The sequence below is a fragment of the Chiloscyllium plagiosum genome, unplaced genomic scaffold (assembly GCF_037043375.1).
Source record: "Chiloscyllium plagiosum isolate Xiang-an unplaced genomic scaffold, Cpla_swu_hap1 HiC_scaffold_24, whole genome shotgun sequence".
NCBI lineage: Eukaryota > Metazoa > Chordata > Chondrichthyes > Orectolobiformes > Hemiscylliidae > Chiloscyllium > Chiloscyllium plagiosum.
Genome location: NW_028270162.1, coordinates 46,835,531 through 46,861,173, shown reverse-complemented (window position 1 = coordinate 46,861,173; position 25,643 = coordinate 46,835,531). Strand labels below are relative to the sequence as shown.

General features: G+C 43.4%; 1 protein-coding gene across 4 annotated transcripts in view; it reads left to right on the top strand.

The window, feature by feature from the left end:
* The window catches only part of acads (acyl-CoA dehydrogenase short chain), a 216,429-nt gene that overhangs the window by 174,894 nt on the left and 15,892 nt on the right, over positions 1–25,643 (top strand). For all 4 annotated transcript variants that reach the window (XM_043715933.2, XM_088000131.1, XM_088000132.1 and 1 more), the window contains exon 9: positions 21,036–21,092. In XM_043715933.2, the coding sequence (XP_043571868.1) occupies positions 21,036–21,092 (57 nt within the window). The remainder of the gene's footprint in view (positions 1–21,035; positions 21,093–25,643) is intronic.

The window sequence follows — 25,643 nt, the reverse complement described above, 5'->3', positions numbered from 1 at the left end:
TTCTGGAACGGAGGCCCCTGATGTAATGCAAGTTGTTCACCCCTTTTCTTTAAATTGGAGGTCAAGCGGGGTTTGAACCATAGAATCTCTACAAAGTGGAAGCAGGCCATTCAACCCATCAAATCCACACCGACCGTCTGAAGAGCATACCACCTAGACCCATCCGCCTACCCTATCCCTGTAACCCACATTTCTCATGACTAATACACCTAACCAGCACATCCCTGGACACTAGGGGCAATTTAGCATGGCCAATCCACCTAACCTGCACATCCTTGGACTGTGGGAGGAAGCCAGGAGCACCCGGAGGAAACCTACACTGACATGAGGAGAATGTGCAAACTCCACACAGACAGTCGACGGAGGTTGTCATCGAACTGAGGTCTCTGGTACTGTGAGGCAGCAGTGCTAACCACTGAGCCACCATACCGCCCTGGAGGGGCTGTAGCTTGGCATAGTAGATATGGAAGACCTTTGGGTGAGTGAGCGCATGAGGTGGCACTTTCTGGCATGGGTGGGACATAGAAGTGTGGGACAGTTTGAGGGCTGCATGGATTTTTCATTTTTTTTAATTCTTTATTTTTAAAGTTTGTACGCAGTGCCTTATCCTAGAGGCAGGCAGTCTGCCCAGCCCACTTCTACACCCAGCAACCTCCTCATTTATTCTGGGGTCACCTATCCTGATCAGTAATCCAGTATTTCCACATTTCCCTACACCAGACTGATAATCTGATTCCAATCAGGGAGCTCTGGCTGACAGATTAAAAAACAAGGGAGTGTCAGATATCCTGACACTCTGAAAGTTGCCCTATGAGGGAGTTGGATCAGTGTCAAGGTGTAAGTAAAGGGGGACTTGGTGGCAGGATACCTGCCTCTGTAGAGTTATTTCAGGCTCCATTGAGCCAGAAGTTCTCTCAACTCTCTGTACCTCTCTCAAGAGTAAAAATCTGGACATAACAGTTCAGATCATCATAAGTGACCACAAGGGGTCCAGACAGAGTTGATAAGGAGAACCTATTCTCTTTGATAGGAGGGCTGAAAACAACAAAATATTGATTTAAATTGACTGGCAGATAACCAGATTTGATATAAGGAAAAATATTTTTAACACAAGTGTTTTGAATCCGAAGTGCATTGCCTGAGAGTGTGTGACTGCAGAATCAATCAAAGGGAGTTTGGATAGTTACCTGGAAAGGTTTGCATGGCTGTTTGGAGAGGGAATGGGACTAGCTGAGTGGCTGTTACAAAGAGACAATATGAACCCAATGAGCCAAATGGCTCCCTTCTGTGCTATACCATTCCGTGGTTAAATTAACTGGGATCCTGCTCAAGGTCCTTGGTTTAAATTATCTGTGTATTGACCTTGAATGCTGACAGAATAGGTCTTTACTATGGTGCCCTTGGATACCCAGCTGTCATTTATACATGAAATGTGGCGACTTGTGATACAAGAGGACTGTCTGTTTCAGCAGGAGAGAAGTGGAAAGAGTTAAGAGCATGTCTGGTATGAAGCAAGACTATCAATCAAGTGTAGTCTGGCATGATATATTTTCTTAGCTCAAAGTTCTCAATCATGGGTAATAAATATCGCTCAGAGTATCATTTTTTCTCATTTACAAAAATAGTGTCGTTACTGTCATTTAGGCAACTGGGAATCTATTTTGAAGCAAGAATGTAATTTATATTTCTGAAATAACAACCTTCAAAGCTGCAATGCTGCATTCCACAGAACCATAGCTGCAATTATATAGTACACAGAAAATATTTTCCAAAATGGAAAGTCTGAATGTTTCTCATGTATTGAATTGTTACTGATTGCCTCTGCTTACAATAATATCGAAACACTTGGTGCTAGAAGAGAATAAACCATCAGTTTGAAATTTGTTACGTGGCAAGACATGATTGAAAGCAAGCTGTTTCTGCAAATTCCATTACTGCTCACACATTGCTGCCAGAGACAGTTTATTTCTCTTTCAGCTGACATACTACAGATAAGAAATTTCTATTTGAAATAGGTTGGCTTTCCCAGTATAAGACCCATAATTTCAAAGCAAATAATTGGATATATCGGTAGAGTGTCTGTGTTTAGCTGTAATTTGGCAACAACAATATTTGTTTGTTAGTACATAATTTCAGTGTTGCTGATAAAAGATAAGATATAGGAATAGAATTAGGCCATGCAGCCCATTAAGTCAACTCCACCATTCACCCTCTAAAAGGTCACCCCTCAGCCTCCGATACCGCAGGAGAACAAAACCCTAACACATTCAGCCTGTCCTGATAACTCAGTATATTCCCATCTATGGTGTATTCCCTTTTACTGTTTGACCTCCACAAATGCATTACCTCCAGTGTTGAGCTCCATCTGCCACTTGCCTGCCCATTCCACTGGCCCATCTATATTATACTGGAGCTTACAGCTACCTTCTACACTATCAACTACATGGCCACTTTTTGTGTTGTCTGCAGATCTCCCAATTGTGCCCTCTACGCTCATGTCCAAGTTGTTTTTGTAGAAAACAAACAGCTGGGGTCCCAACATCCAGCCCTGCAGAACACCACTTGAAACAGCTTTTCATTTGCAAGGGAGGCATTGGCCATTACCCCTTGCTTCCTATTACTAAGTCAACATTGGATCCAATTTAACACATTACACTGTATCTCCTGAGCTTTTACTTTTTTGACAAGTCTGCCACATGGGACCTTGTCAATGCCTAACTAAAATCCATCTAGACAGCATCCACTACAGTACCCTCACCAATCCTCCATGTCACTTCCTCAAAGAATTCAATCAAATTTGTAAGGCATGACCTTCCCTTAACAAAGCCATACTGACTATCCATGCATTTCTAAGAGAGATCTTATCTGGAATGATTCTAACAATTTGTCCATCACTAAAGTAAGGCTAACAAGCTTCTAATTGTTAGGCATTTCCTTTGTATCCTTTTGAAACAAAGGAACCGCATTTGCATTCCTCCAGTCCTTTGGCAGCTCACCTCCTCAGATACTCTGGTATTTCTTCCCTGATCTCCTTCAACATTTTTGGGAACAATCCATCTGGCACCGACGACTTACCCACTTTCAGGAATTCCAATCCTCTCTCAATATGATTATTTTGTCCAATATTTCACATTGATCCTCTTGGAATCCCAAATCAACATCATCCCTTTTCTGTGTAACACAGACACGAAAATATCATTAAAAGTTTTTCCCATATCCTCTGCATCTTAACACAAGCTCCCTTCTTCATCTCTGATAAGTCCCACCTTTTTCCTTAGCTATCCTTTTGCTCTTTATACACTGCTAAAGTATCTTTGGGTTTTTGAAATGACTGCACAGAGGTCAGTATCCTGTCACCAAGACCCCCTTTATTTACTTGTGCACAGCTCAGAGTCAGTCCCCCAAAGTGAGGAGATTTTGAATGCCTTGTTTATTTTTTTTTAGGGGAGGGTAATCTCCTATTTATTTTTTTTGAATTTTTATTTTTTTTTCACCTGAGTGGCCAAATCTCTTTTTTTTTCCTTTTTCTTTTTGTTTAACCCCCACACTACCATCTAACTGCAGTAGTCCTTATTTTTTTCCCCAGCACCCATGCTGTGTGTGTGCAGGTGTGAAACGCAGTGAGAGACACAAGATGTACGAGTCTTTATTCAATTTCCACCACCAGGAAGAAAGAAAACACCCGAGTGGCCAGTGACAAGCAGTGCCCTTCACATCAAAGGGCAGTGCTGTGTGATCAAAACAGTGAAGGGGAGGGTAGGGGCTAAATCAAAATAGAGTTGGAGGGGGAAATAAGCACTCCACTCCCTGCGGCAATGCCTTGTTTATTTCTTTTTTTTTACGTGTGAAACACAGTGAAAGACACAAAGTGCACGAATTTTTTATTCAATTTCCACCACCAGGAAGATAGGAAAACACCTGAGTGGCCAGTGACAAACACTGCCCTTCACATCAAAGGGCAGTGCTGTGTGATCAAAACAGTGAGGGGGAGGGTAGGGACTAAATCAAAATAGAGTTGGAGGGAGAAATGATGCACTCCACTCCCTGCGGCGCCCACCTCTCCCTGAACAACTCCAGGGTGTTGGTGGACACCGCGTGCTCCTTCCCCAAGGACACCCGGGCTCTAACGTAACCGCGGAAGAGGGGCAGGCAGTCGGCCCTAACGACCCCCTCCACGGCCCGCTGCCTAGACCTGTTGATGGCCAGTTTGGCCAGGCCCAGGAGCAGACCCACGAGGAGGTCTTCAGACCTGCCCTCCTTCCTCCGTACCAGGTGCCCAAAGATCAGGAGCGTGGGACTGAAGTGCAACCAAAAGCAGAGGAGAAGGTTTTTAAGAAAATCAAAAAGGGAGTGCAAACGCCCACACCCAATATACACGTGGTCCACAGACTCCACAGCGCCACAGAACAAGCAGTTGGGCTGGGAGTCCGTGAACCACCGCAATCTGCGGTTGCAGGGGACTGCTGCGTGCAGCACCCTCCACCCCAGATCCCCGAGAGAAAGGGGGAGGACTCCCGCGTAGAGAGCCCTCCACTGGGGATCCCCACCGCCCGGTGGCAAATGGGCACGCCAAGGCGTGTCCGGACGGTGGATGAGGGAGAAGAGGTGGACGGTGTGCAGCAGCAGTCTATACAGGGCTCTCCTTTTCACCTCCTTGAACGAAACAAAAGTAAAATTTCGGAGGCGGCTCAGGTTGTGGGGCACAGGCTCCCGCGGGAAGTATGGGACCTTGGGGCCAATGTGAAATTCCGTCCGGGCTGGGGTGAGCGCGGACGGGATCCCACCGCACACCTGAGCGTCCTCCAACTGGTGCACTACGTCGGGTCCGAGCACCGCCGTTTTAAGGCGTCGGATGGCGGTGGCCACGTACCGGACGTCTACCGCTGCCCTGCTCGCTATGTCCTGCGGCAGCGTCCAGCCCAGGCCAATGCCTTGTTTTTTTTTTCCCTGCGGATGATCCCCTGTTTATTTATTTATTTATTTTAAATTTAACCCCCACACTACCGCCTAAGTGCGGTAGTGCTTATTTTATCCCCAGCACCCATGGTGTGTGTGCGCAGGTGTGAGACACAGTGAAAGACACAAAGTGCACGAATCTTTATTCAATTTCCACCACCAGGAAGATAGGAAAACACCCGGGTGGCCAGTGACAAACACTGCCCTTCACATCAAAGGGCAGTGCTGTGTGAACAAAACAGTGAAGGGGAGGGTAGGGACTAAATCAAAATAGAGTTGGAGGGAGAAATGATGCACTCCACTCCCTGCGGCGCCCACCTCTCCCTGAACAACTCCAGGGAGTTGGTGGACACCGCGTGCTCCTTCCCCAAGGACACCCGGGCTCTAACGTAACCGCGGAAGAGGGGCAGGCAGTCGGCCCTAACGACCCCCTCCACGGCCCGCTGCCTAGACCTGTTGATGGCCAGTTTGGCCAGACCCAGGAGCAGACCCACGAGGAGGTCTTCAGACCTGCCCTCCCTCCTCCGTACCGGGTGCCCAAAGATCAGGAGCGTGGGACTGAAGTGCAGCCAGAAACTGAGGAGAAGGTTTTTCAGGAAATCAAAAAGGGAGTGCAAACGCCCACACCCAATATATACATGGTCCACGGACTCCACAGCGCCACAGAACAAGCAGTTGGACTGGGAGTCCGTGAACCACCGCAATCTGCGGTTGCAGGGGACTGCGTGCAGCACCCTCCACCCCAGATCCCCGAGAGAAAGGGGGAGGACTCCCGCGTAGAGAGCCCTCCACTGGGGATCCCCACCGCCCGGTGGCAAATGGGCACGCCAAGGCGTGTCCGGATGGTGGATGAGGGAGAAGAGGTGGACGGTGTGCAGCAGCAGTCTATGCAGGGCCCTCCTTTTTATATCCCTAAATGAGACAAAATTAAAATTTCAGAGGCGGCTCAGGTTGTGGGGCACAGGATCCCGCGGGAAGTACGGGACCTTGGGGCCAATGTGAAATTCCGGCCGGGCTGGGGTGAGCGCGGACGGGATCCCACCGCACACCTGAGCGTCCTCCAACTGGTGGACTAAGTCGGGTCCAAGCACCGCCGTTTTAAGGCGTCGGATGGCGGTGGCCACATACGCTGCCCTGCTCGCTATGTCCTGCGGCAGCGTCCAGCCCAGGCCAATGCCTTGTTTTTTTTTTTGTTTTTTTTTAACCCCCACACTACCGCCTAAGTGCGGTAGTGCTTATTTTATCCCCAGCACCCATGGTGTGTGTGTGCAGGTGTGAGACACAGTGAAAGACACAAAGTGCACTAATCTTTATTCAATTTCCACCACCAGGATGATAGGAAAACACCCGGGTGGCCAGTGACAAGCACTGCCCTTCACATCAAATGGCAGTGCTGTGTGATCAAAACAGTGAAGGGGAGGGTAGGGACTAAATCAAAATAGAGTTGGAGGGAGAAATGATGCACTCCACTCCTTGCGGCGCCCACCTCTCCCTGAACAACTCCAGGGTGTTGGTCGACACCGCGTGCTCCTTCTCCAAGGACACCCGGGCTCTAACATAACCGCGGAAGAGGGGCAGGCAGTCGGCCCTAACGGCCCCCTCCACGGCCCGCTGCCTGGACCTGTTGATGGCCAGTTTGGCCAGGCCCAGGAGCAGACCCACGAGGAGGTCTTCAGACCTGCCCTCCTTTCTCCGTACCGGGTGCCCAAAGATCAGGAGCGTGGGACTGAAGTGCAGCCAAAAACAGAGGAGTAGGTTTTTAAGGAAATCAAAAAGGGAGTGCAAACGCCCACACCCAATATATACATGGTCCACGGACTCCACAGCGCCACAGAACAAGCAGTTGGACTGGGAGTCCGTGAACCACCGCAATCTGCGGTTGCAGGGGACTGCGTGCAGCACCCTCCACCCCAGATCCCCGCGAGAAAGGGGGAGGACTCCCGCGTAGAGAGCCCTCCACTGGGGATCCCCACCGCCCGGTGGCAAATGGGCACGCCAAGGCGTGTCCGGATGGTGGATGAGGGAGAAGAGGTGGACGGTGTGCAGCAGCAGTCTATGCAGGGCCCTCCTTTTTATATCCCTAAATGAGACAAAATTAAAATTTCAGAGGCGGCTCAGGTTGTGGGGCACAGGATCCCGCGGGAAGTACGGGACCTTGGGGCCAATGTGAAATTCCGGCCGGGCTGGGGTGAGCGCGGACGGGATCCCACCGCACACCTGAGCGTCCTCCAACTGGTGGACTAAGTCGGGTCCGAGCACCGCCGTTTTAAGGCGTCGGATGGCGGTGGCCACGTACGCTGCCCTGCTCGCTATGTCCTGCGGCAGCGTCCAGCCCAGGCCAATGCCTTGTTCATTTTTTTTTTCTCTCTCTTTTTTTTTAAATTTTCTATTTTTTTCTTTTTTTTCTTTTTTTTTTTAACCCCCCACACTACCACCTAAGTGCGGTAGTGCTTATTTTATCCCCAGCACCCATGGTGTGTGTGTGCAGGTGTGAGACACAGTGAGAGACACAAGGTGCACGAATCTTTATTCAATTTCCACCACCAGGAAGGTAGGAAAACACCCAGGTGGCCAGTGACAAACACTGCCCTTCACATCAAAGGGCAGTGCTGTGTGATCAAAACAGTGAAGGGGAGGGTAGGGACTAAATCAAAATAGAATTGGAGGGAGAAATGATGCACTCCACTCCCTGCGGCGCCCACCTCTCCCTGAACAACTCCAGGGTGTTGGTGGACACCGTGTGCTCCTTCTCCAAGGACACCCGGGCTCTAACGTAACCGCGGAAGAGGGGCAGGCAGTCGGCCCTAACGACCCCCTCCACGGCCCGCTGCCTGGACCTGTTGATGGCCAGTTTGGCCAGGCCCAGGAGCAGAACCACGAGGAGATCTTCAGACCTGCCCTCCTTCCTCCGTACCGGGTGCCCAAAGATCAGGAGCATGGGACTGAAGTGCAGCCAGAAACAGAGGAGAAGGTTTTTCAGAAAATCAAAAAGGGAGTGCAAACGCCCACACCCAATATATACATGGTCCACGGACTTCACAGCGCCACAGAACAAGCAGTTGGGCTGGGAGTCCGTGAACCACCGCAATCTGCGGTTGCAGGGGACTGCTGCGTGCAGCACCCTCCACCCCAGATCCCCGAGAGAAAGGGGGAGGACTCCCGCGTAGAGAGCCCTCCACTGGGGATCCCCACCGCCCGGTGGCAAATGGGCACGCCAAGGCGTGTCCGGATGGTGGATGAGGGAGAAGAGGTGGACGGTGTGCAGCAGCAGTCTATGCAGGGCCCTCCTTTTTATATCCCTAAATGAGACAAAATTAAAATTTCAGAGGCGGCTCAGGTTGTGGGGCACAGGATCCCGCGGGAAGTACGGGACCTTGGGGCCAATGTGAAATTCCGGCCGGGCTGGGGTGAGCGCGGACGGGGTCCCACCGCACACCTGAGCGTCCTCCAACTGGTGGACTAAGTCGGGTCCGAGCACCGCCGTTTTAAGGCGTCGGATGGCGGTGGCCACGTACGCTGCCCTGCTCGCTATGTCCTGCGGCAGCGTCCAGCCCAGGCCAATGCCTTGTTTATATCTGAAAACCAGGACTCCCTGATTGGTCCAGATTAACAATTTCACTCAAGAATCTCAGAAACAATTTGATCCATCTGGTTCCATTCACCACAGTTTTCTTTTATCTTGTTTGCTAACAATTTTTCACATCCTCTCTTTGATTACTTTATTCCTTTAGTTACACGATCCTTTTAATACTTCTCTAGGTAATCTATAGTACTGGGTTTGTTTTTGTGACTATGTAAGGTTTCTTTTTACTGTTTAATGTTCCCCTGTATTTTTCGAAACAACCACGGGTGTCCAGGTTTGGCAGTACCATTGTTATTTTTGGAGAGGACATGTCTGCTTTGTGCTTCAAGGATCTTGCTTTTTAGTGCCTTCTGCTGGTTTACCACTGATTTATCCTTTAGCAGTCCTGTCAAGTCTGCCTCAGCAAAATCACTTATATATTTTGCAAAATTTGCCTTATCCAAGTTATAAACATTTACTCCTGATTTATTTCTGTCCTTTCCCAAAATAATACTAAATCTCACGAAATCTCACGAAATTGTGGTCACTCTCCCTGTGTTCGCACACTGTTACTTCATGCACTTGCTGATCTTCATTTCCCAAAACAAAAACAATGTGATTTTACCTTCCAGAATGTGCAAAGCATACTGACTGTGTACTTTTTTAAAGGCCTGTTGAAAAGACACATTTTGCAGAAACTTTTTGTCGTGTACTTATAGGGCAATTTAAAAGAAATACCAAATTAAACAGAAGACCACATTTATAATGAATGAGAGGGGAGTGCTTATTGGTTGGTAAGTGAACTCCGATTGGTTAAGACATTGTCATGGAGAATGCACCAGTTAATGATGAGTATAACAGTTAAGTGCCAAAATTTGTTTAACTTTCAAAACAAGGTGGTTTGATTCTGATTGGTCAAAGCATTGCTCTGAGAAATGAGCTGGAGAATGGCTGTCATTTCTTTCGTTGCACTGAAACCTGACTGTTCAGGTTACTATAGGTGACCACATCAGGGGTCTGGACAGAGTTGAAACAGATGTAGTGCGTGTACAAGTTCTTTCTGTCTGAAAGGAAGAAGACCCTGTGAGCTAATACATGAAGCTTTTAGTACATGCAAGTGGACCATGCTCTAAATTTGACTGATAATACTAACATTAGCAATTAGTATAATTTTGTACACACTCAGGATCATGTACCAAATGTTGTCCAATTGCAGAATCACATGTAGCATGGCAATGTCTCCAACAATAAGGGTTCACTTCCAACCAATCAATACTCTCCTCCCATTCAGTACAAATGTTGTTTTCCTTTTACTTTGGTATTTCTAGTGCACAAGGTAAAAATTTTTGATAAAATGTGTGATTTTTAAGCAGCACTATAATATTGGAAAAAATATCATTTGGCATAATGTGAAATACTTCATTAAAAGCACAGTTGCAGGATTTTCTGGACTTGATAAATTGAAGGGAACAAAAGTAGGGAACAAAATGTTTATATCTCCTTTCCAAATGTTGAAAATATATGAAATCTGAAATCTCGTGCCAAAATCATTCAGGTAAACTAATGCATATATTTTGAGGATAATTTCTATTTGGGATACATGCAGCAACAATGACAGCTACTTGTGTTTAAATAGCATCTTTGACATTTTAAAATCCCATGGCACTTCAAATGAGGATTATCAAAGAAGATTTGGCATGGAGTTATATAAAGAAATGTTGCCAGGATTGGAGATATTGCGCAATAGGGAGAGGCTGAATAGGCTGGGGCATTTTTTCCCTGAAGCGTCAGAGGTTGAGGGATGACTTATAGAAGTTGATAAATCATGAGCATGGATAGGGTCAATAGCCAAAGTCTTTTTTCCAGTGTAGGGGAGTCCAAATTAGACGGCTTAGGTTTAAGGTGAGAGGGGAAAGATTTTAAAGGAACATGAGCGACAACTTTTTCATGCAGAGGGCTGTGTGAGTTGCCAGAGGAAGTGGTGGAGACTGGTACAATTACAATGTTTAAAAGGCATCTTGGTGGGTATAATGAATAGGAAGGGTTTAGAAGGATATGGGCCAAATGTTAGTAAATGAGACTGGATCAGTTTAGGATATCTGGTTGGCATAGACAGGATAGCTGAAGGGTTTGATTCCATGCTGTATAGCTCTATGAATCTATTGGATGGGAGAGGGCCATAGAGGTAGACTTTAATCAGCGGTTTAAAGTAACAGGGAGAGGATTAGGGAGGTAAAATCTGAGCTACTGAAGACATGGCTACCAATGGTAAGCAATAAAAATTGGGGATATGCGAGAGGCCAAAATTAAAGGAAGGGTGTTGTCGGGTTGAAGGAGGTTACCCATTTGGGAAGTAAACAAATCAACAGACTTTCAGCCCAAATTCTGAAACTGTTAATATAACTGGTAGTTAAAAATTACCAGAAGTAAGAATTGACTGTGTATGACAATGATTGACTTTGGCTTTGTATACCAAATAGATGCTGGAAAACTTCTGAATTTTTAACCTATCAACAAACTATTAAGTCCATTTGGATGGTTAGGATGTGAATTTCCTCTTCAGTAGATTCAATCTGATAACAAATGCAGAGTATTTGTCAGGTTTATGTGAATAGAGTAATTTAAATTCCAATGTTATACTTTATCGGTGCATTACACTGGGAAATTAAGGTCCTTTATTACATTCTGAAATAAGTTGAAAGAGGTGGCTGTATAGATAGAAGTTGATCATCTTTCAAAATTCAATAGACTCTGGAATGCTTTCTGCAGATTGGAAATTGTCAATGTAACGGCACTCTTTTAGGAGGGAGAGAGAAAATGGGAAACCACATTCCTACTAGCCTAACATCAGTCGTAGAGAAAGTTCTAAAATCAATGATAAAGGATGTGATAATAGGACACTAGGAATTAAGAGTAGCATTGGGCAGTGCGAGCATGAATTTATGGAAGACACATCCCAATTAACAAACCTTCATGGGATTTGTCAGGATGTAAGTAGCAGAATAGATAATGAAGAACCAGTGAATGTAGTGTATTTAGATTTTCAGAAAGCTTTTAATAAGGTTCCATACAAGAGGTTAGTAAATAAAATAGGGTACAAGGGATGGTGAATTTACTAACATCGATTGAGAACTATTTAACAGATAGAAAACAGAATTAGGAATTAAACGATCATCTTTAGGTTGAAGGCTGTGACTAATGAGGTGCCGGACAGATCAGTGCTCACTCCCTAGCTATTCACAACCTAAATAAATGATTTGGATCTGGGGTTAATTGTAATATTCTCAAATTTGCAGATGACACAAAACTGGAAGTGAGAGTTCTGACGAGGATGCAGAGACATTGCAAGGGGAAGCTAACTGGGCAAAGGCATTTGCAGGCAGAACCCAACGTAGAGAAACGTGGAAACAGAGAATAGAAACAGGCCATTCGGCCCTTTGATTATTCACCTCAGTCCCTGTTGTCACTTTCTCCCCACATCCTTTCATCCCTTTAACACTAAGAACTATTTCTAACTCCTTCTTGAAAACATTCATTGTTTCAGCCTCAACCCCTTTCTGTGGCAGAGCACTCCACAGGTTCATCACTCTATGGGTAAAGAAATCTCTCCTCATCTCAGTCCTGAATGGTCTGTCCCTCATCCTTAGACTGTGACCCCCGGTTCTAAATTCCCCAGTTGTCAGGATTATCCTTTCTGCATTTACCCTGGAATAGGTGGGGGAGGTGGGTAGAAACCACTGACTGAGAATAGGGGACAGGCCATTTCATTCTGAGATTAGGGGGAGTTCCTTCATTCAGAGACTGGTAGTTCTTGGAAATGTTCTGCCCCAGAGAGCTGCAGAGCCTTAGTGACTGACTATGGTCATGACTGAAATTGATAAATTTCTACATATTAAAGAATAAAAGGACATATGGATAATTGATGAAAATGCTTTCTGAGAAGGAATGACCATGGTCACATTGAATGCCTGAGTGGATTTGGAAGGATGAATGGCCTACTCCTGTTCCTATTTCTTATGCTAAGTTTAAGAGGGAAGCAGAACGCTTGAGTTAATTCAGGTTTAGACTGTGCTGAAACATGGAAAGTTGAAATTTGACATACGAGCTGATGGGTAAAAAAGCATTTCTGGACCCATTTGAGAATTAGATGCCACAAGGCAACAATTCTTCCTGTGACACTGAAGAACCAGTTTGCATGCCACAGAGCAAACACAGTGATCGATAACTCATTAAGTCAGTCGTTATTCAAATAGAAAATGATCTAAGTAACTGTCTTCAGTTCACGGCTTTTTTTTAAGATGTAGCTTTGAACAACCATCTGCTCTGGCTGTGTGCCCAGTTCCAGCACACAGCTGTATGCACACTCCCCTTGTCTAATTGTTCCTCTGTCAGACCCAGCTCAGTGCTCAGGAGGCAGCTGCATGGCACATCACTCAACAATACCTGCTCTTGTTTCAGTTAAAGTGATGTTGTCTGTGTAGTTGCCCACCTCCCTACCTGTCCTCTCTTTACAGCTGTCACAACCTTTATTAGTTGTTTCGAGTCAGAGGAGTTCCTCCTGAAAGGTAATTCTGACACAACAGAGCCAGTACCGTTATTTATTATAACAGCTATAAATTAAAAGTCTCTGGCATTTCCATGAGGATTGCATTGAATTTTACAGAGCCGTCTTTGTGCAAGTACTTTGCAGTTCATACCAGCAAATACTGTAGATAATAGCAAGGCATCCATCTGAAGGCTTTTGTGTAGAATTGCTGAAACATTCAAACAGCAGGAACTTTCACAGTTACTGCATGAGCTTCCTCAGGCAGAATTTATGGATGTTCTAAAACTCTAAGAGGCTTTGTGCAGGCTTATCAGGACTGTATTCATCGAGTTTAAAAATAAGTTCTCCCCCCATTCAAAGAACAGTGGAACATACGCAGTTTGAGAACAAATTGGTAGGCGTAAGGATCGACATAGAAGTAAACCATTAGTTCTCAATATTTCTTTGCAGTATACTCACGGAAACATTTTCAAGATTCGAGCAGAATTTTTGGATTTGTGATTGGATAGCAGAGTCTGCTGGCCGATTGATTACCATATAGGCCATGGGTAGACATGTCTATGGTGTAAGAACTGGCCCAGTGCTTGCTGTGTTGGGCCAGCATAGCCTTGGAAGGAGTACTAAAACAGATTTTAGGATTTCTATTTGTGTAAGTAATGTATCCAAACCAGTGTAAAGGAGGCATGGAACACACAGAAATATGTAGCTTTCCATATTGGAAACCTGGATCCTCATTTTATTGCTGCATAATGAATAAAGTGCCAAAGAATTTCTAGGCTTCAGTCTCCTGGATTTCACATGGTTTTTAAAAGTGACTTTTGCACTAGCTTGGAATTGGGGGGGGGGGTAATGGCATAATACAATTAATCCGAGAATGGTTACAGAACAGAAGGAGGTCATTTGGCCCTTGTATCTAAGCCAGCATCTCCTAGGAGCCACTCAGCCCATCCCACAGCCTCATCTTTTCCATGTGGTCCTGTGATTTTTGTTTGGTTCAGATAATTATTCAATTCATTTTTAAAGGCCGTGATTGAGTCAGCCTCCATCATTCCCTCCAGCAATGCGTTCCAGATCCTAACCACTCGCTGTGTAAAAATATTTTTTCTTGTATTTGTTCTGGTTCTTTTACCAAGCATCTTAAACAGATGTGCTCTATTCCTTCACCATTCAACTAAGAGGAGTGACTTCCACCTAAGTGCCCATCTCTCTCATGATTTTGAACTCCTCTAACAAATCTCCATTCAGCCTTCTTTTTCTGTGGAGAATGGCCCTGGTTTGGTCAGTCTATCCATTGAATTGAAGTTATAATCAGATGGATCAGGCACCTGATATAGAAACAATTCAATTTTCATTACCATTGAAATGGGGGCATGAGAGATTGTCAGTGGTGATCCTTTTATCCCTTGAGCTGTCTTTCTGTGGAACATAACTGGACAGTTAACAGTTTTCAAGATTTGCTTTGTGATATTCTGTTGGCACCTGTACCCCTACATTTGCATGGATGTAGACCTTTGGCAGAACCTGTTGATAGAACTTGCTCAAAAGAAACCACGAGGAAGATATCCCAGAGTGATCACCAGCCACTGTCAAACCTACATTGATACACTCGTCATAATGCCCCTAACTGTCTTGGATTGAGAATCAGAACATATCTTTTTCAGGCTGGTTCAGCACAGGGATGCATACCAAAATGTGCCAGTTCAGTAAGGGCATCCGCCATTACAATGTATTTTCATGTGTACAGGAATAGAATTTTCTGAAGTTTTGAACTTTCAGGGTTGACCATTGTACAGGACATTGGTGAGGCCACATCTGGAGTGCTGCAGTTATGGTCACCCTGTTATAGGAAGGATATTATTAAATTAGAGTTCAGAAAGGATTTACCAGGATATGGAGCATTTGAGTTATAAAAATAGGCTAGATAGGCTGAGATTTATTTTAACTGGAGCATAGGAGGTTCAGTGGTGACCTTATCGAGGTTTATAAAATCATGATGGGTGTATATAAGGTGAATAGCAAGGATCTTTTCCCTAGGGTGGGGGAGTTCAAAACTAGGGGCATATTTTTAAGGTGAGAGGAGAATGATTTAAAAAGGACATGAGGGGCAACTTTTTTACACAGAGTGGTTTGTGAGTGGAATGAACTGCCAGAGAAAGTGGTAGATGCAGGTACCGTTAAAACATTTAAAAAACATTTGGATAAGTTTAGAGGGATATGGGCCAAACACAGGCAAATGAGATGAGTTTAGTTTGGGAACGTGGTCAGCCTGGACTAGTTGGACCAAAGGGCCTATTTCCATGTTGTATGACTCTATAGGATGGTTTTTTTGAATAACATCAAATATAGCAACACCTTTATTTCAACAGTCAGCAAAGAGGAGTGCAGATGCTAGACTGTGTGGTCACAGTCATGGCTGCATTTGGAAACCCCTTTCTCTACAGTGATTTCAACACTTCTTCATCCTCAGCTTTTTTAGCCTCAGCTAAGGATATTGATGATTCAAACTACCTTTTCATATTCTTCAGATTCTTTCTAAATTTTTTTCTCCTTGTGACACTCATGGTTAAATTGTCCTTTTTCTTTCAAATTTGACACGCAGGCAATTTTCTCTACTACAGTCCTGTCATCTCTAGGTCTTGAGCCGGAATAAGGGCACAAGCCCCGAAGAAGGGCTTGTGCCCGAAACGTCGATTCTCCTGTTTCCTGGATGCTGCCTGACCTGGTGCGCTTTTCCAGCAACACATTTTCAGCTCTGATCTCCAGCATCTGCAGACCTCACTTTCTCCTTTTTCATCTCTAGGTCTACCTGGGTTTGCACTGGGAATCATTAATAGTTATCGGATTAGCCCAGAAAATTGATTGAAATTTGCAGTGGAGGTTAACACTCAGGCAAGACAAAAATAACTTTAATCGAAATTTCAGCTGTTAACTGTCCAATTACGTCCCATGGAATAACAGCACAAGGGATAAAGGGATCTCATCCAAACCCGATAATTAAAGTAATGTCTTTAGTCTTAAGCCCATTGGAGAAGCTTAACATGAACAGGTCCAAGGGAAAAACCATCAAATATGGCGTTCTTCTCTTTTCAGGCCCCCAAATTTTCGCCATTGTTCCCCCTTTTTATATCTAGTTTATCAGTTAACAATCATTACCTGTTTTCCTCTAATTATAACTTGTTATATTAACATATTATCCTGTTACCTTGCCTTAACAGCAGAGACACAATTAGTCTGCCACAATAAAGTATTTCCCATTCTCAGCATTCAGTAGTTCTGCCACCTCCCCAATCAATGAGTCATTGTAAGCTAAGAAGATGCTCATATCTGTTATCATAAGTCTTCAAGTCTTTGATGTACCTTACTTCCATATAGATGACTGCGAGCTATTCTAAAAATCTTGTTTCTTTCAGTTATTCAAGGACTGTTATGTAAATGCTGTATTCTCTGTTCCAGCTCAATAATATTAAGATGATGGTGTCCTTTTGCCATGTGAATTCAGGTCTACAGTCTGCAGCAATTAGAAATGATATAACATTCTGCAAATTCCAAAAGGAGTTGGATGCATAGGTGAAATGGACAAATTGGCCGAGTCAGAGAAAGAGCAGAGCAGTGAGACTAGTGAGATATTTGTTTCTGCCTAACAACTGCTGGATTCTTTTGTTTTGTCACAGAACTAAGAGCATTATTTACACAATACATAGCAATTCAAGATAAAAGTTACCTCTGAGCAACATTTGACTGAGTGACCAAAATATATATTCAGACACCATCTCAGAATAGTGAGCTTGTGTTCACAAAGGCCCAAAGACTCAACCTGCCAGTTGAGTCTTAAAAATTTGTAAATTATACTGCAGCCTGTGTAAGACTGCCTCCTGGAATTGGCTTTGTATCTCCAATGTATTTTAATTTGGATGATATGAGGAAAAAGAGTTGTAATTGAATACTACTTTTCCAATCTCAGGACATCCCAAATTGCTTTATTTCCAATTAAAGGTTTTTTGAAGCACGACACCAATTTACAGGTGGCACTATTCCACAAACTGCAATCTGTTAGTCATCAGAGAAACTATTTTTAGAATGTTGGATGAAGGGTAACATTGACACTTGGAAGAACATCCTGCTCTTCTTTAAAGTGTTATGGCATCTTTTATACCATCTGAAATATAAATGGGGCCTCGTTTAAAACTTCTTCCAAAAGATGGCACCCTTGGCAGTGTAGCTTTTTCAGCACTGGGCTGCTAGCCTCGATTTCACTGAAGTCTCTGAAATGGGATTCAAACCTCTGACCCAATAGTGCTAACGACATTGATCTTGCCAAGATGGCAGTGGAGGAGGGCTCCAGAGCCAGAGCTCATCGGCTCTGTCAGCTTTTCTTTCTTGGTTTCTTGCTTTTCTCTTTCTGTTTTTCTCAGTTTTTCATTTCTCTGCTCACCTTCTGAAGGCAGCACCGGCGACAGTAGTAGCTGGGGGCTCTGGCAGTTGGCTATGAGGCGGCTGGCGTGCCCAGGCAGAGCTGGCGTCATAATGGGTCTGGAGCATGAAAACAGCTGGGGGCCTGGAACAGTACCAGACCGGGACTCCAGAGGGAGAGCGGGAGTCGGCAGCCAAAGGTAGCCATTGGCGAGAGCGGAACAGACAGTCCAAGGCACGGGCAGGGTGAGGTCAAGCCCAGATTAGAAAAAATAGAGCCCTTGTGGGGGATGTGAGCCCAGTATAAGTTGTTTATGGACTCTGGTGTTGAACTTCTAATTGTGTTTCTTTGTTTTTCCTCTCTTTAGTAAGAAAGACTGTAATGCTTCCTTATTTTTCTGCCTTGAACCTAAGATTCTGTACCCAGGTACCTTTGTATCCAAGATGGCGCCGTAAGTGGCGAGTTGTAAACTTTTCACTCTACCCACATGGGTATGTGTGACCATCAAACCTAATTCAATTCAACTGAGCCGAAGCTGACACTAACTACAGTGAAAGGGCCCTGTAGTGATACTGTCAGATATAACTAGCTCATAATCATGTAAACTGTTATTGTGGGAGAGTGCAATGCACATGTTATCCTGGAATTAGAAATATTAAACCACCCAGCCCAGAATGAAATGCATGCCATCTCTGAAACATTAGCTCCTTTGGCCAAAACTATTGAACTTGTGTTAGAAAAGCAACAATTTATATTCTGTAACATTTCTTGGCAGCTGAGCAGTTCAGTTTCCTGATTGGTATTTGGATTATATGCGATCAAGGAAGATAACTCGCTCTCAGTAAGTCAATTCCTTTTAAAGCTGTGATTAGAATTCAAGGTCAAGCGGAACCTACTCTCTGCAGAATGAATTTAATTGGTGAAACATCTAAATCCGTAACTTTGCCGAGTTGTGGTTTATTATCTGGCTTTGTGAGAGGTTGGAAGACTGATTGTCAGGCTTGTTTTATTTATTAGATCAGAAAGTACCATTATTTGGATTGTGGGCATTAAAATTGAGAGGATTTAGGCAAAAGAATTTGACAAACTGAGCTGGCATTGCACTGCACTGTCAGTTGCAATTTTGCCTGCGTACATTCACAGAATTTTCAGTCATCAGCATAAGCGTGCCTTGCCCTTTCAAAGTCCTGATTGCCTTTAATGGAAAATAAGGTGCAGTGTTTCCCTGTGTGGCCTGAGTTTATCGATAAAGAATTGTAGCTAGATGTAATCCACAATTGCAATAACATTTTCAGCACAGGTTAGAAAAGTGCTGCTATACCCACGATAAGGATTATTTGTCAATAAACTACACATAATTTTTATTACGAAATGTTGTGTTTTGAGATGGTACTACAAATGATGAAGAATAAGTTGACGTATGTGGATAGCTTTCAGCGAAATAGATAATCTCTTGTGGAGAAAAAAAGAATGTGCTTTTTTTAAAGTACTTTTCACAACCTCAGAATGTTTCAAAGCACTTCAAGGCCAATTGAGTACAATTATATTATAGGGAAAGATGGCAGCCAATTTGTACACAGCGTAGACTATTCTGAGTGCCAAACAGCGTAAGCAGCAAATGATAGATAAGGCTAAGCAATTCCACAACTAACACATCAGATCTAAGCTCTGCCATCTGCCACATCCCAGTTATTAATGATGATGGACAACTAAACAACTCACTAAAACTGAACTGAACTAGCCATGCAATGGCTGCAAGAACAGGTCAAAGGCTAGGAATCCTGCCACAAGTAACTCACCTCCTGACTCTCCAAAACCTGTCCACCATCTATGAGGCACAGGTCAGGAATATGATGGAATATTCCCCACTTACCTGGATTAATGCAGCTCCAACAACACTCAAGAAGCTCGACACTATCCAAAACAAAGCAGTTGGTTTGACTGGCATCCCTTCCACGAGCATCCACTCCCTCCACCATCAACACTCAGATGCAGCGTAGTGTATCATTTACAAGATGCACAGTAGATATTCACCAAGACTTCATAGTCAGCACCTTCCAAACCCATGATGACCATCTTCTAGAAGGATGCAGTCAGCAGATACTTTGAAACAACACCACCTGAAATTTCCCTTCAGGCCACTCACCATCCTGACTTGGAAATATATCACCATTCCTTCATTGTGATAGGGTCAAAATCCTAGAATATCCTCCCGTAATGGCTTGGCGGGTCAACCCACAGCACATGGATTGCAGCAGTTCCAGGCAGCAGCCCATCACCACCAGCTTCTCAAGGGCAACGCGAGGTTGGCAAGAAATGCTTGCCCAGCTAGCAGCGCCCACATCCCATTAAAGAATGTTTTAAATATGCTGATTCCCATTATGAAATGCTGATGGTTGGCATATATGAATTACGCAGATTAGTCAGCATCTAAAAAAGGAAGCCAGATGGTAGTCTTTTGAGATTTGAACTGAATATAAATATACGTTAAAAAGTTATATTTCTCTCTCTATGATGTACTGTGTCTTGTGCATACTGTTGAATTAGAAACAGAAACTGAAGCTGTGTAATGATACAGGGACTGGAGTAATACAGAGCTACAGACTGGAGCTATTAATCAGAGTTTGGCAACATTCCAGTTGACTGTGTCATTATCTGCCAATTGGGTGGCAATCTTGAATAGCAGTGTATTATACTACTGTTTAGGATTTAATTTTTTTTTATTTAATGAAGTCTTTATTTCCTGGTACATTACCAGCATCAGCTCTAAGGGATATTGAAGTCTGTGTGGCATTAATGACACTTGGACATTTTTAAAAGTCTATGTTTTTTGTTACCTGTTTGTAGCATAGAACATTCCAAAGGTAATCTTGTTGCATTACATCTTGCAGTCCAAAGATGTGCAGGTCAGGTGAATTGGCCATGCTAAATTGCCCGTAGTGTTAGGTAAGGGGCAAATGTAGGGGTATGGGTGGGTTAAGCTTCGGCGGGTCGGTGTGGACATGTTGGGCCGAAGGGCCTGTTTCCACACTGTAATGTAATGTAATTATGGACAAAACAGACAGATTTGGCTGCACCTATTTAACATTGCAGCACTGTTGCTGTCAGCAGCCCTGACTTGCTGTGAATTAAATGAGGTAGTGTCACTACACAAATCACTGGCAGCAAATGCAATGAGCTGGCAGCAGGGTTACAAGCAGACTATGCACCCAGCCTGTCTGTGCAGACCATGGGACAGACCCTGGCCTGAAACTGAACATGGGGATCAAAAGCATTTGAACAAAAGCGCACAAGCAGTCTTGGCCAATGTATAGTTGAATCTTTGTTGCCATTGCTGTAAATCTATTCTCCAACAGATATTGGGCAGCTTCCTGAGTACCCAACGTGCTTTGTTAAATCAGACAGGAATTCCTGAAAGACTTCAGAGTTCATTTCAGACCAGTAACATTCATCATTGCATTGAAAGTTGTAATATGGTACAGATAATGTATCTTACATGCATAGTATGAAAAGCTGTTTTCTCACTGTAATTGAATTTTGATGTTTTTCTTGATTTATAGGAAGCTGCAATGGCTAAACTGGCAGCATCTGAGGCAGCAACAAGTATTGCTCACAAAGTAAGTGCTGTAGTTGTTCATTGGCCTAGTTTTGATTGAAACATGCATCATGTATAAGTATTCCAGCATGAAGGTGTATGAATTTGTGACACAAGTTCCTGATCAAATTCCCTACACAATTACTTCTTGATGATATTTCCTTCACAACAAATTCCTGATCTTGGACAGGAGCTGACCTTCAGTCTCGTCTTACCTCGTGAGATATGGACTACTGTTGTACACCTCTGAATGACGGCTAATGGAGCAGCACTTCCAACAGCTTAGCATCTTCCACACTCTTGTCTGGGGAATGGATCAGAGGGCAGAGAATCTTATACAAAAGCCTTTTGTATGTTTATTTCAAGTGGGAGAATAATTTAGTATATGTTACTACTTTCTTAGACTCTTGTAATAAGTTCCATTCCTAAATTATTTAAAGGCATTTATGTGGCAAGCCATTGGGAATGCTAGATAAGTGCCCTAATTGTCCTGGGACAGCGCCAGATGATTTTTGTATGTTTTTATGCCCCTCACTTCATTGATGTATAATTCAGACATTATGACTGTGTAAAATGTGGATCTCCATTTAAAAATGGGCATCTGATCAATATATTACAGAAAGTTTGTCAGTCGCTGTGTATGGCTGAATAAAGAGTCAAAGGGTTAGAATTTAGAGCAGCATAGTCACTCAGTGGTTAGCACTGCTGCCTCACAGGCTTGGGTGACTATCTATGTGGAGTTTGCACATTCTCCCCAGGTGCTCTGGATTCCTCCCACAGTCCAAAGATGTACAAGTTAAATGGATTGGCCGTGCTAAATTGCCCATAGTGCCCAGGGATGTGCAGGATAGGTGGATTGGCCATGGGGAATGCAGGGTTTATGGGGATAGGGTGGGATGCCCTTCGGAGGGACAGTGCAAACCTGATGCACCAAATGGCCTCTTTCTGCACTGTAGGGATTCTATAATTGTATTAAACCAACATTTTAGTTAAACAAGAAGTCAAATTAAATTGAAAAATAATATAATGGTTAGAAGAGTGTATAGATCCAACTACATTTTATGCATTTGAAGTTGTTTTTTTTTAATGCTAACAATTTACTTTTTATATTAGAGAAAGCGAACAATCTTTGTCTTTGTGTAAATTCATCTAATGATTAGTCTTATGGTATGACTGGTAGGTCCAGGGAGACACAGATTTTGTGGACTTAATGTTTTAAGGAGTAAATAATGATAATGTTCGTGTAGAGGCTGTTTTGTTTTTCTAGTCATTCATTAGAATTTTAAGTTAACAGATGGGTGGGAGTTAAAGAACTTGATTTTTCGAGCGCAGCTTCACTGTGAGATGTCTGTGTCTGGATTTAATAAAGATGGGCTTGGATGCCATTAAGAAGCTTACAAGTGGGGATTCAATAATAGAATACAAAAAAATACTCAGTGGTGTGAATCAAGTCCTTTAGAGATGTTAATGCTGTGTTTTTAAACTGTATTTAACTTGGCTCCAAATTTAACTTGTCCAGTACGGGTTCATGAAGCTTACCAGTAAAATGAAGGTGAGTTTCAGCCCCAGTTCAGATGTGTAATTAAATTCATCTCTCCAATCTGAATAAACACTCACTTATTACAGCATTATCTAAAATCCCTCTTTCAGGGAATGCTTGTGCGCACATAGATGTTTCAAAGGATTTTGAGTTGATATTTCCTCTTGGATGTGTTTGTCAGCACATCAGAATAGGATTATTACTGACAGCAGCAAGGATATGTGTGGTGGGATCACCACATGTGCAGCAAGGGGAGGTTCATAGGAGAGGTGATAGAGTTGCAGGTGATACTTTTCACATCACAGGGCTTACAAACAGAGGCTTACCTTCCTTGACCTCTCAGACGACTGCGCTTCTGCAGTTCGCACCCCCAGATGTGAAAGGCTCAGACATTTGGAGCTTCCTAAATGAAGAACAGCTTCTTTCTGAACTTGGTGGCCACTCATTTCCAGTGTTTTTGAAAACGAGCAACTTTCTCGTCTCTGCATTCTTACAGAGTACAACCTAAGTCATTGCCAAGAAATCCCAGTTGGCTCTATATAAATGCATACAGCAGGATACTGATACCTTATTTACCAATTATGTAAATTTCCTGTGACTACAAAAACCAGAATAAGTAGACACTCCAGCTTCACCTGTCTGACTGGGTTTGTCCCCCTGGACTACCATTGTCTGCACACCCACGACAATACAAGCCCAACCACAGCTACCAGGAATGTTTATAAACCACGAAGGACTTTCATCAGAGTCCAAATGTTCAACATTCCAGACTTTTCCCACCCAGGCACAGACTTAATAGTTGACTCAGAGGAAATAAGGAATGCCCACTTTAATCCTGACTCATGACATCACTGAGGAATCTTGCCAATGATGCACCAGAATACTACAGTGAAAGTTGTTCCCACCAAGCATTTCATTGAGCAACCCAGTGGCAGATTGAAAATGCACTTCAATCACTGAGCCATCCATTGCAAAGCTGCATAATTGGTTCCGTAATGCGTTGACATTCATCAGGAGATAAGTAAAAGAGTAAGTTGAGACTTGGGTCGCAATAATGGCCATGATGTGGAAGTGGTGCTAGTTGATCATTTTTTGTGCCATTATATATAAAAACTAGGAACTGTAACAATGCAACAGTTTGTCAAACAATTATGTACATGCCTTTGGTGAGTTATAATTTTTTTACTTACACCTCATATTCCTTAGTGTGGCATAGCCAGTGTGGATTTTGTCAAGGTTAAGGTAGGCTGCTCAAATACATGCCATAAATTCTGAGTAGCTTTTACCCTATTCTCTGAGCAATGATGCCCTGCTGGCCCTGCTAAAGACTGCTGCATTAGTAAAATCTGAAAGATGAAAAGAAAAGTTTTAACAATTGAAATGCAGACTCAGTCATTAGAAAAGAGATACAGGTTGCTGGAGAGGTAACTGAGCAGAAATGGAAGTGTCGCACTGTTATTGCAGAACAGCCATAAAAACCAGTCATAAAAACAATCTGGTATTTTCCCTGAAGTGAATTCAAGCCACAAAGACCAGCAATTATCTGAAGACATGTGGTTTCTAAAAAATGTGTTATTGAAAAAAACATCCAATGTTTTCTCAAAGATCTTTTTAAAAAATTCCGAGCATTTCTGCATCCTTCAAAGTAAGCAAAAATTATTAGATACAAAGCCATCATAAGATAGGGATTATTTCATGACAGGCCAATGAAATTTCGGCACCGGTCTTCCTTTAAAGACCAGGCAGTGCTCAAAGCTCAGGGAAAGGTGGCCCATCCAAACTGATTTTCACAGAGTTTAAATTGTATTAAAAATGGGCCAAATCAAAATATGGCAGTAGATGAAAAGAAGGATTAGTTTATCCTGAGACCATCTGGTCAGCGTGTAACGGTTAGTAGTAATGTAAACATTGTGAGGGAATTAATTTGTCAGGCTCTTCAGTACCAGTCAGAATAGCCCTGTGTACAGACACTACATGGCAGCTTTATCATCCTGTCTCAAGTAGATATGTTAACTTGAAAGAAGAATAACTTGGAAAATTCAGGTGTTTGTGGTTTAAGTTTTGAAGAAAATTTCAAGCAATTAAATATAATTAATTTGTGAAAAAGTAGAGAAATTATGGAATGCTACAGACTATCTAGCTTTTCCTACCTTCCAGTTCTTAAGCCATAGACATGTATGTCGGTGCGGTGTGGGATAGTTCAAAGTAGATGACAGTTTGTTGTGGCAACATGCTCATGCACTTTGTAGTAAGGAGTTATGGATTGTGGTGATAGAGGTTCCAGCACATGGCTACCTAGGAATCTGTCCTGCTCTTCCTGCTTGCTATTGGGGTGTGTTGGAAAGATTTGCAACTTCATACTTGCCCTGTTTCACCACATTATGAACATAATTTTCTTGACCATCAAGTTCTGATCATTCAAATCCAGAACCTCTGGTTCAGAGGTAGGGACACAATGTACTGCATCACATATTTCTTTCCCTTGTGGGTATTTAAAATGTATACTCAAGTAAGTTATTTTTATTTGTTCATGGTATGAATATCACTGGGTCGGTCAGACCTATCGATCCCTAATTGCCTTTGAGAAAAGTGGTGATGCCTTCTCAAACCACTGTTATCCTTTGGATGTTAGAAATGGAAATCCAGGATTTTGACCTTTGCAAACGTCAGGAATTCGTGATGCATTCTAGGTCAGGATGTTGTGAGGCTAGGGGATGAACTTGATGCTCCCATGCATCTGCTGCCTTTATTCATCTAAGTGGTCAATGTAATGGGATTGGAAGGTGCAGTTGAAGGAGCCTAATTGAGTTGCTGCACTGCATCTTGTAGGTGGTACACTCTGTGCCTCTGTCCATCAGTGGTAATGGGAGTGAACAATGAAGGTGATGCATAGGGCGTTTATCTCAGAATCTCTGGCCGCTGACCTGCTCTTGCATCCACATTGTTTATGTGGCTCATATAGTTTGTGGTCAACTGGTAACCGTGGGATATTGATGATGGGGGAATTCAGTGAGGCTAATATCATTGGGAGGT